Genomic DNA, 12,437 nt, shown 5'->3' on the forward strand with positions numbered 1-12,437 from the left:
ACCCATCCTGATGCAATGCATGGGAAATCTAGTCTCCTTGTCACACTGGCTTTACACTCTTTATCAAAGCAATTGATCTGACACGCTGATTAATGCACAAGATTGCCTCAGCAGGAAAAGATCAGATAAAATGCTAACAATCAAGGAGAATGTTTGAAGTTGTAAAAACAGAAATAAAGCCCCATCTGAAGGTCTGACTGCAAGGCTGTAGATCTCACCACATATTCATGTATTTATGTGAAAGTATGTTCACATTTGCAGATGGAACAAGCTCCAGGTACATAAAGGAAGCTCTTAAAAAAAGATATGATGATTACAGTATACCATGCCACTGAGTATGACCTGCTTGTGATATACAATGAGATTTCAGAAGCAATTCCAGCATATTTCAGGCTACTTTTTATAGACAACCCATGTTTCCAAATAATTATTTTCATGAGGGACAAAATCTCCTCCTCACTGTACAGTCTTTGCATACTGGAAGTCACTGGTGGATGAACAGAGGCACCTTCACCTCGTAAACCTCCCAGGCTCCAGAGCTCTGACTGCATGTAGCATTTGCAATACCAGTAACTTCAACAGCTGTTTCTTCTGACATACTGAACTGCAAAACTGGGGTTCAGAGGCAATGTCCTACATCTCCTACTTGCTTCCATCTCCAAAACCATTCGGTAACAAAATACTGCAGCTTGCCAGTGTAGGCTTCCTGGTCCGCATTCTAGCTGTGTACTCCCATGCATAACTTAAGCATTGCAGCTACTTTTCTCCATGAATATGCAGCAGCCCTGCAGGTTTGAAAGGCTGCTGTAGTCATGATGAGTGCATTGGACATTTGGTTAGCAGATGTACTAAATAAAAAGCCATGTCTCCCCCCAAGATTTCCAGTAAAATATTTTTTGCCACCTCTTGTCCATACACACATATTCATAAATGCACACTTGTGATTTTTGACATGATATTAATACACAGGACAGCAGCATTAAACAAAATTTATCTCAATACCAACTGGTGTCAATGAGTCCTTAACAGTCATTGTCTTCCACGTATGTTTTACAGCATTTTCCACTGTTGATGACATAAAACTATTTCATGTTTCTAAAAATTACAGAATAGCCAAATAAAGATAGCATTAAAATGCTACAGTTATGAGCAGTCTAGTAATTTAAAAAAAAAGAGTATTTTTGGAATTACCTTGTGATTGTCAATCAGATTCATCACTAAATCAATGTCTCCGTGTACCGGCTGATCTTCTGCTAGCTGAGGTTCAATTTTATATAACCAGTCAATGAGAGCTTGCAGAGCATCGGTAAATTGCCCCGAAAATAACAGGGCTTCCTCCAGTTTATTTTGTCTGGGGGAAAAGAAAAACAAACAAACAAACAAACAAACAGAAACAAAAACCGAACACACACATGCACACAGAGAAAAAAAAAATCACTAACACATTTTAAGAAAATATTTTCAGCATAAAATGATAACAGCTAAGAGCTTTAAATCAGTGCTTCCCTTTTTAATTAGTTGGGACCCCCCCTCGCCCACCCCAGTCCTCTTCCGTACCATCAGGAAAGTATGCATTTCTAGTATTTTACTGCTTTGGCACTCTTAATTATCAAACAAGCTAGCCACTCTGGTTTTACTTTTACACAACAGAAGCCAAAAGAATCCTCCTAAGCCTTTTTCTTATCTGTTGAATAATTAGATTGGTTTCCATTTACCTTTCCACTGATTTTCCACAAATTGTATCCCACTTATCCCTTAGCTCACTCAGCATATCATCAAGTTTCAAATTGTCATCAGCTAAAGTGGTTTTCTCTTTCAAGGAGCGTCCAGTCCTATTTGTGGTATCATACACAGAATGTTTGGCACCAAGAGATTTCTGGAATTCCTATATATGTGGAAGAAAAAGAAAACATCCTTATAGCATTAACTGCTTACAGGCCACAGTTAATTAATCTTTGACATATTATTTGCAATGGAAATTGTAGATGTTGCTGCAAGAAAATTTTAAATTTACTGCAAAATTTCTAGTCTTCCAGTGCCACAGTACACCTGAAATTATATGGGGCTTGATACTTGCAGAGCCTCTGCGTTTTGTCCCTCTCCAAGAATGTAGCTCTATGCCTACTGGAAAAACTTCCGGAAGATCCCTCCTTCAGTGAGAGCAATGATTCCTGTCCTACCATAATATCCCTGTTTTTCAGCAAGGGGCTACCTGGTGGTCAGAAGAATGTGAAAGAACTGCTACTTTCGGAGCCATGAACTGAGCAGTCTTCACACTACATTTTTACATACTAAGATTTCAAGCCAGTGTAGAGCATCCCAAGGGCTACAAAGGTAATTGTTTTAGCTCAGCATAGTCAGGCTGGGAAACCTCCAACCACAAGCATTTAACCCTCCTAAGATTGAAGCATACTATAACTGGGAAGAATTGTATGCCAAAAGTATACAGATCCAGGCACAAGAAGCAGCCAGGTGACATGCCAGTAACACAGTTTGGGCTGGAAGTCATGATCACGAGCAGGTTTCTGTGATCCAGGGACATTGGAAGATGACAGTGACACAGCAGTTGCATCTGCCTGCCAACTCTGACAGCTCCTTCTGCACAGAGCCCCTGGAAGCTTTTCACAGGCACAGAGACACTCACAGAAACACAGCTCATCTGACACTGCAGAGGAGTTAACTGACTGACAGAGTAAATAATTAAAGAAACACTTCCAAAACACAAACCCAGCCCTACACAGCAGCTTTTAAAACGTAGCAATGCTCAAAGTGTTTTATTTCACACCTTCCATGAACTGCTAGAAGGAAATCAGTTAAAAAAGAAAAAATAAAAAAATCACAAGTTTGCTTTTGGAAACTCCTATATACAGAATCAAATATATATTATGGGGTTATTTTTGTCACAAGAAATACTAGGCCAAAAGAGGTTTTGTTTAGTGTTTGCTGAAACAGATTTTTCATCTGGTTCTCAGAGCAATGTTCAGTATCATCAAATCCAGCAAGGAAATTATTACCACTTACAACTTACAGTAATTCCTCAGGGTGCGTAAAGATTGCAAGGATTCCTCATGGTCACTGTTGGCACATGCACGGCTGTTCCACTCCAACTGGCAAGCTGTTCCCAGCTGGCCTGCACCAACCTGTGCCATGGTACCTCACAACTCTTCCACCAACTTTCCCATGTGTCCACCTAGTCATCTGCTCTTTTTAGATGTGAAAATGTGTCGGGGAAAGCTCAGCTGGAATGGAGGTGTCTTAAGTAGGAGGTAGGCTTTGAGTTATGCCATGTAGACAGTATGACAACTTTACCTAGGGTGATTCAAAGTTCCTTTTTTAAAACTTGCTTAGTATTTTGCACTGTACTGTCCTTACTTTAGGGTTATTTCAGGATCCAGAAGGAACTGAGGATCAAAATTCATTATCCAAAAAAAAAAAAAAAAAGGAGAATTTGTTTTGTAATTCAGCATTTCCTTACTGCTTACTATCCTTTCATTTTCCTCATATAAAACAACAAGGAAACACACTCACTTTAAGAAAGAATACAAACACCGTTGTCAAGCCAGAACTACAATAAAAATAAAAATAATTTTCAAAATGAAAATAAACGTTTTTTTCATAAAAGTTCCTTCCATACAAACAATACGTCTGTGCTCCTTTTCTTTGATAGGGTTTATTAATTCCTTAACAGTACATGCACTGTGTTACTTGATTTGCACAAGGCAACACAATGAAATTACTGCCGCAGAAGGATCACACAGGAAAAACTGATTTAAAGGTGAACAAAGGCTTGCAGTCAATTAATTCTTTGAGAGACTACAAACACGACACTAAATCTACTTTCATTTGATTTCACAGAGGTGTAACAGAGAGTAGATTTTGGTTTAAGCTGCCAGCAGCAGACAGGCAAGATGAACGAAATCTCAGTAATTAACTACCTACCTTCCTTCTAGGGAAGATGGGAACATACAGATAAAATTAGCCAGGTTCATAAAAGTGTACTGCAAGGAACAGTCAGCATTAGCACAAGAATGGATTGGGTGACCTAGTAAGGGTTTTTCCATTCCCGACTTCTAAAAATGAGAAAAAATTTCTGATAAACAGACCATGAATAACCCCCAAAAGTCCCTGGCAACACACTAGATACGAGTGAGAGAGAAAACATATTATCTTGGCTTTTCTCTTTCAGGGCCTTCTTTTTTTGGCAGTAACAACTGGCAAAGAGTGAGTCCAAATTATTGCTTACAGAACACACAGAGCACATATTCAGTTCAGTTAACTAAATGGAGCAAGGAAACCTTCAAGGCTGGACAGAAAAGACAAAGAAAGACACGGGGTACATGTGGGAGTGGAAGGAAAAGACTCAAAATACAAGGAAGGACATTGCAGTGTTGGGAGGTATGACAGCTCATTAAAAAACAATTGAGTTGATTTCTTGGGGCGCTTGTTTGAAGTTTCAAGTCACAAAGATCACAGAACTCCCTCTCTCACACACATTCATCTTCTTCCTCCAAACCACCAGTTTCAACCCTAATGTCCCTGTGCCACATTCCATCCCATTCCCTAATGGGAAATGAGATTCAAGCAACTTAAGTAGCTATTCTCTGCAGGCATTTTATACAAAAAGAAGCTGGAGAAAAGATATCTGAGAGAAGTGATAAGTCTGCCAATCCACGTGAGGAAGTTTGGGCTCATAAAATGTACTGCTATAGGTATAAAGAAAAAGTGGGATTATCAAGTTTAACATTTCAGAAGACGGGAGGAGAATAAAGGTAGAGAGTCAAACCTCAGGACCTTAAAGGACCTCAAAGCACAGTCACATACTTGTGAGGAGTTTGAACTTTACTATATAAAGAAGAGAGGAGTAGAAGGATTAAAAGATTGATAGAGTCAGAGAAGGCAAGAAAGACTATCCTAACAGAAAGATTCCCCCCCTCTCCAAGATCCCCCCCCAACTTCCCATCACTGACTTCAAATTCTGGCAACAGCAGCAATCTCAGAACAAACTGAAATTGCAGACTTAGCATAACAGCATGTTAATGTAGGTTTTATCTAAAAGTTTTAACAGCAAACATAGGTAAAACTGTTTTTGCTTGACCAACAGCCAACTTCCCCATATTAAAGGGGAGTATTTTCCTGGTTGACAAATAATACTTAAATCATCATGTAAACTGAGAGATGACAAAAATATAAAGCAGACAGATGCAGTAACCCATCATTAGTATACATGGCAAAACTTGTCAGAGGTAAAAGCAATCATCAGAAGCTACAATGAGAGGGAAAAAATTAGATATGCAAACCCTATTGTGCAGAATGAAAAAATAAGATTAAATGGAGAACAATAAAACTGACATGAAAAGTAGAAGTCAACGTATGCCAAAATGTAGAAAAGTGAATGATCTTTCTATACTCTGATGAAACTGCTCCAAGTTAAATCTTGGGACACAGTCTGCCTCTGAAGATTCTACCACTCAGCCACTTGATCCTCCATAATGTATTATTCTAGGCTCTTTACAAAAGTAAAAATTAAGTGGAAACTTCTTCTGTCCTTCCTTTTGCTCTGTGTCTGATGGAATTACAGAGCTTTTACATTATCGTTATTTGTTTGAAAAGCCAGGTCAATCACGGAGACTTACATTTTTACCTACAATAGCTGGGTGTGTGGAAAGCTGGTCCTGGAATTTTGAATCCCATGAAGAAAACAACCTTTGCTAGTAATGGTGTGATTGTACTTTCTAGAGGATTTTGTTCATATTTCCACTTGACACAAAAAGCAACTGCCAATCAAAATACAAGATTAGTTTTCAGTTTTGAGATCATCCTGTAGTATTGAAAGGAAAATCCCAACCCAAATAACTGGATGCTAAATTTGTGGTTAAAGGATTGAAAAAACCCTGTAATAAAACCTCTTCAGAGATTCCTATTCTGAGATAGCATTACTTTGTTTTTTAAAGTTTCCATGGTGCTGTATTATTATGTCTTTCCTCTTCATAGTTAACAATTCCCCCACAGATCAGGTACTGTGAAAAGTTTTTTTTCACTCCCCACCTGTAACACACGACCATTTAATTAGATGTTAATAAGCATTCCACTGTAGTGAGGCCACAAGTCTACTTCCTTTGCTGATTGAACAGTACAAAGCTGACAGAGTTTCCTACATCTCACTGGGCACTTTGCATTTCATCACTCATAACTCACCTTATGCTGTGCGAGCTGCATCTTTATTTTGTCAGGGTCATTTGCAATTTCAAGATCTGAGTCCAAAGATTTCTCTGACTCTTCCAGCCATTCCATAAGTTTGTGCCAGGCTTCATGGAACTGCAGGAAAGCAAGATTTGCATGGACTTTAAAATGCACTGGTTCATAAAGTAGTTTGAAAATATTACACCCCAACCAATTCTCTACAGGCCAAACAAGTACTCTGCAGACTTTGGAAAGATTTCCTGCACTTTTTCTCCCTGGTCTCTCAAACAGGACTAGCCCAATCATGTGCCCACTGGACTTAGTCTCCCTCCTCCTAAGTGAATTAGCAAACTTTTATGTGCATGATCTGCATACACAGTATGACAGAGACATATTGGTAACTTCTGTTGATGTGTTGGTCATTTAGATTCCTACATTTTTAGTAATGAATAGTAAATACAGCAAGAATGGGGCTTAGCTATTGCCTATATGGGACAACAGCAGTAAACCGCTGTGGAAAATTCCTGTCTGGATGACTGCTGAAGATCTTTCCTGAGATGCTCATAAATGCTTTCATTATATCAAATAGTATCTTGACAGGCAAGGAACAGATTCTGAATCTTCCTTCCTGTCTCAACAAGAGAGTGCTTCAGGGAAGGAAGCAGGGAAAGACCAAAGATTCAACCAGCTTTCACAAAGTGGCATCCCTTTGGGATTATATTTTTCTAAGCTGGTCATTTGTCTCTTTGCCTCCCTTTTGAAAATTCTTCTTGCCTGGGCTGCCTACACATGAAAGCACAAGCAACTAGTTCAGAAACCTCTCAAGGCTCCTGGAACCTGTTGTCCAGGGCTGTGGATCAGGCCTTGACAGTAGTACCCTTCAGTACTCCTTCCCCACGCTACACAGATAGTTGTCGTCCCAAATTAATAACTTATTGTATTCAGCTCTGTAAATGGATATGGAGATGAAATCCATCTCATTGCAGAACTGCTGTGTACATGAATGTACAAGAGAAACTGCTGGAAAATAAATAACATTTAATTGGCTTATGGGCTAATTTATTACTCAGAGAAGTTCTTACTCTTATGAGCTGAGTGGCAGTTGCAGCGAACATGGGAATGTGGTTTGGCTGTGAACATGATCAGATCTCAAATGGTCATGTTCACTTGACTAAAAAGAAGCTAGAACTTCCTACTGGTGTTTAAACATGTTACATTCCTTTCACACATTTTGCATCTTATCATTTGTGTTCCTCAGTGAGGGGCACATGAATCTAAGGAAAAAAAAAAAAAAAAAAGAATACTCCCTGGTAAGGAAAGCTGTGTGAAAAAACTTCCCAGGTTTTTTAAGGAAATAGAGATACCTTACCACACAGAAGATATTGGACTAGTAACTAACATAAGAAATTGAGGAAGTGATGAGTATTAATCAGGGCACAATGTAAACCCATGAAGAAAATACTAAGTAATACTCCCACAGATTAATGAAAGGGGTTCATCACATTCTTTAAAATACAAGGGGTTGATTGTGAAACTTCTTTCTGAGGACAGATGGCACTAATATACATCTGGAAGCCATACTGTAACTTTCTTCTTTCAGACTATGCGGTATTGCAGACAGAAGTCACTGCTTGGGTTGAAAAAGACGCTTTCACCTCACAAATGAAGTGCTTTATGATTGAATCACAGAAATTGCTCCACTAACTCAACAGTGTCTGTTACACTAAACCCAGACTTACTTGAAAGTGCTTTAAAGCACCATATTCTTCAAGAGTCTGGATGCAATTACAAGTAAGTTCAAAGAGTTCTACAACAGCTGTTGTCCGATTACCTGTTTGGCTCTTTTCCTTGCATCATCCAAAGCTCTTCCCCTTTCAACTAAGCGTTGAACTACTTTTTCCCATCGACTCTGTACACTAATCAGCAAATTCTTAATAAGGACAACATCCTGTTTCTGGCTGAAATATTTCAAATGGGTTCCAGTTTTGTCCAGCTCTATGATCTGATCTCGATGAGAATTCACTTCTGTGGCAAAAACCTTAGAAAAAAGGGAGAAAATTACTCTAAATACTGCGTTGCTCAAGCACTGGGTAAACACTGAAAAAAACCAGTCTGATAAAGAATGATGTAGCGAGAAACACTATAAAATGCAATTTTAAAACAAATTAAATGTTTCTCTGAGTGTCAGCATTACAGGGTTCATTTGGACATTGTTAAAGTATCTCCAGAGAGTGGGAGAAAAACATTACACATCTGTTTCTTTACATACCTTGTGTTCATCAATTTGAAACAAGACAGTGTCCAAGATAAGACTTGGCCGAGAAGCTGCAGTTAGAGTTTGCTCAGCCTGAGTAAGCCAATTGATGAAATCTTGAAGTGAGTTGTGGAACTCCATTGCTAAATTGAGGGCTTCTTCCAGTTTGGTCTGTAAAGATAGGTCATACTTTAATAGCAGCTGATACTGTGCAGGGGCTTCAGCCAAGTAAACCATTTTAGTTCAGCATTTTGGAGTAAAGCATTTTAGTTTAGCATTTTAAAACATTTTTCCAACTCAAAGTTTCTGAGTTTTAAAATAACAGCCTACATTTGAGCATATTAAAGGAGATGGATAGAAGAGTAACAGTAAAATTATGTATAGTAGATGAGTAGAAAATAGAGCACCTAGTATCAAGATAAAATTTTCCACATTACATTTTCTACTACTTAATCCTCATGGGACTTATGGATTTATCAATTTCAATACAAAACCAGTAGAATCTCAGAAATCTAAGGTGGCAGTGCACTTGGAAGAGCCCTAAAGAGGTCATCTAATTTATTCTCTTGCACTAAACAAAGAACCAGTTTGCCTAGACCACTTCTTTTTAATAAAGCCTAATTGTCATTTAAGTTGCCTGAACCAAGACTAATTTTGGATACAGAATTTTTGTTGATCATGAGATAGCAGTCAGAGATTTTCAAACAATTGTACTGTTGGCCTAGCTGAGTACTCCAGCCTTACAGCTTCCTGCAAGAAGGTGCTCATATTGGGTATTAATTAGTTTGACATTCTTAAATTACAGTCACCTTAAGAGACACCAGCATTCTTACTTTAAAATATAACTAAGTTGTGAGTTAAATATTTGTGCTTTGTACACATTAGGGCTGTACAGAGAGTTCCTCTGTTTGTAGTTATTGATACTCTTCATTTTTGGTTAAGGTAGAATAAATGGACTATACTTCGTGAAGGAATGAAAGCTAAATGAAATTAATAATAAGAAAACGTATGTTGCATGTCAGTGAAATCATGCTATTGATCTACGTTAGAACAGAAGGTAGTCACTTGAAGTAAGTGGCACAAGGCCAAGTGTTTGGGAATTTTAAGAAAAAAATGGATAAAAGCCAGGAAAATTAAGGCAGCAATTCTGTACTGAGAAGGAGATAAACTTGAATGATCAAATAATGTTATTCACTCTTTCATGTCTACGATTACTGTAATAAAAACCAGAAAAGCCAAATCCTACCAAATGAGCATTATCAGTATCAGTTAACATACATCTATGGAACAGACTTGTGCCATGATCACCCGCCCTCCCCCCCCAATTATGGATAATCAACTTCTTGAATCCCATTTTTTCCCAGTACTTTCTAAACATACCAATGAATTCTGCATAACTGTCTCTACAATTGGTTTTAAATCTAAAAGATCAAGCAAGTATGCACGCATAAAAGGACTGAACATTAACATCCTTAAATACATGATTTACACCTCTATTTTTATGTAAAAACACATACTTTTCTTTCACTGAGCTTTGTTTGTACTGATTCCCATTTTTCTTTTAAGTTATTTATGTCCTGCTCAACGTTTGTTTCAGCAGACTCTGGGCATCTTGCAAGCATCTGCTGGCCTTTCTGCATTAGACACTTATATGTCTCTTCTTTGGCTTCAAAGGCGGCACAGAGTTCCTAAACAAAGAAAGCACCAAAAAATAAGTCAGGTAGAAATTCAATACTCTTTACAAGTCCTAGTATAATATTTATTCCTCCCCCAACATTTAGTGGGTATGATTAAGACTAATAAAGGAAACATATGTAATACATAAAAAGTCAAATGAGCAAAGGAAGGGCCCAATTCTTCAGGAACTGAGGACTTGTATTGACTGTCAGATGTTTTCACCAAGATCCAAAGCTTGGCTAAGAAAGTACTATGCACTTATTGCACAAGATTTGCTACAACTTGGTTGGTTTAAAGTCCATCTGCAGCTGAAACACAAAAAGTGTCAGCATTATACAGTGTGCTGAAAGCCCAGACCTATCCAATACACCTTCAAAAGTGGGTGGGACAACTTGTGAGGTCTGCTCTATTGTACATCGTCTCTGTTGTCTGTGTCTTCCTTCACTTGCCAGGCAAGAGCACTGAAGACGTTTTACACATACAAAGAAAGCTTGAAGAGTAACAGTGACAACTGTTTTATCTGCTAACTATTCTTCTAACTATTCTCTTTTAACCATTTTAAAGATAAGGTGGCAAGAGCTCCCATACATCCCTCTGACTTAGAAGGGCATGTTCAATATTTGTAACAGACCATCCAAAATGTACCAACAAAATTGCTGCAGACTCCCAAACAAGGAACATCTTCCAGGAGGTGAGCAGTAAGTAGCTTGCAAATAGGAGGAAAAGAAATTTTTCCTCTGATTCCCAGGACAAGAGCCCAAACCCAACATTTTCTTTGGGTTAAGAGATACTGTACACAGGGTTGTACCTGATCACAGAGGAGGGCAAAGCAGGAAGCAGGTTCAGCCTTGAGCTAAGATTTTAACAGGACAAAAAGCTTCCTTGCTTTCTTTCTGAGGGCTAAGAAAAGTGGTGTCACCTAGCCTCCTTCCTTCTATGTTCCCAACTCCCTACACTATTTCTGGTTTCCATAACTCCCCAGAGCATCTTGTTTTACTGCAGCACAGGAACCCCTCAGAAGTAAACATAAGGAACGCAGAACAGGTGAAACACAGCAAAGCAGGAGTAGCCCCAAACATTGGGGCTGGGCTCAGTCTAAGACAGGGGCTCATCACAGTGGTTAATTCTGTAGTACAGTACCACTTATAAGAGGGTAGGAGAAATTAAAGTTATTTTAAAGGAGGAACTGAGAAAAATGATTGTTTCAAGAGGAGAGGGATGTTCTGAGCAGCACCGGGACAGCCAAAGAGGCCTCTTTTTTTTTTAAGTCCCCTTGCTGCTGGTGTCCTGTAATGCCTCCTCCTATCTTTTGTTTTCCTGGAGCTGCCTTAGCTGGAAATGCTGCCCAATCTTAACTCCATTTGTGAGCTGATTATGGTTGAGGGCTCTTTAATTCATATCTGTAGAAACAGACCTTAAGAAGATGGTTCATAACATTATTTCCAATGAGAAACAAATCAAAATATAGTGCAAAACTTTCTTCTCCAGTTTCACATCACAAATTAACATGGTTTGTATTACTTAGGGGCAAGTTTGAATTTGGAACTTACGATAAATAATACTCAACAGGACAAGTGGCCTCAACATTTCAGAGAATTTACATATATCTGCACAGATCCACTGAGGTTTAACTAAACTGAAATCAAGTCCTATTTTTTAAGGGTTATATACATTAAAGGATAACAAGTCAATGTCTGCAGTTACATGATGGCCCACAGCATAGTATCAATCTGTTAAAACGTACATGTACAGTTAGGAAATGATTATACATATAGAGGACATTCACATTTGTTCCAACTGTAATACTACATTCAGTTTAAATGGCTTGTGGATTTGCATAGTAAAAGAACGTACCAAAGAAAACCCTGAAACTTTCCAGGGAAAAGTTTTTGGTTTTGATCTGACTTTAAGTCCAGGATGAAACACGGAAGAAGCTCCACTGACTCCATTGGAATTGTGATTATGCCCCACTCTCCCGGGGAGGGGGGGAAGGCTTTTTTTTGCCTTATTTTTTCTGTTTCTCCGTCTTTTAAGACAAAAAGAGAAGGACTGGGGGAATTCAAAACCACAAGGTGTTTCTCTGTTTCTCTGTTTTGTCCCAGTTTCCCGTCATAACTGATCTTAAAACCGTAAATTATTTTCCTTCTCAAAAATAGTTACTGGTAAATTTTGGAGGAAAAAAAAAGAAGAAAGAAAAAAGTGCCCCAAATTGGTGGGCAATGACCTTTAGAATAACTCTGAAAAAAATTCTCATTTTTAAAGCTGTGACAGTGCAGCGTTCTAATGGAAACTGTATCAGGCATATTCGAGTTCAAGGACAGTTCAG

At 38.4% G+C, this 12,437-nt stretch overlaps 1 protein-coding gene across 17 annotated transcripts in view; it reads right to left on the minus strand.

The window, feature by feature from the left end:
- Positions 1 to 12,437, minus strand: part of DST (dystonin) — a 307,609-nt gene that overhangs the window by 24,174 nt on the left and 270,998 nt on the right. For all 17 annotated transcript variants that reach the window (XM_075049328.1, XM_075049347.1, XM_075049329.1 and 14 more), the window contains 6 exons: positions 9,952 to 10,122; positions 8,450 to 8,605; positions 8,012 to 8,218; positions 6,196 to 6,315; positions 1,716 to 1,885; positions 1,192 to 1,351 (listed from right to left, as the gene is read on the minus strand). In XM_075049328.1, the coding sequence (XP_074905429.1) occupies positions 1,192 to 1,351; positions 1,716 to 1,885; positions 6,196 to 6,315; positions 8,012 to 8,218; positions 8,450 to 8,605; positions 9,952 to 10,122 (984 nt within the window). The remainder of the gene's footprint in view (positions 1 to 1,191; positions 1,352 to 1,715; positions 1,886 to 6,195; positions 6,316 to 8,011; positions 8,219 to 8,449; positions 8,606 to 9,951; positions 10,123 to 12,437) is intronic.

Source organism: Buteo buteo, chromosome 17 (assembly GCF_964188355.1).
Source record: "Buteo buteo chromosome 17, bButBut1.hap1.1, whole genome shotgun sequence".
NCBI classification, from domain to species: domain Eukaryota; kingdom Metazoa; phylum Chordata; class Aves; order Accipitriformes; family Accipitridae; genus Buteo; species Buteo buteo.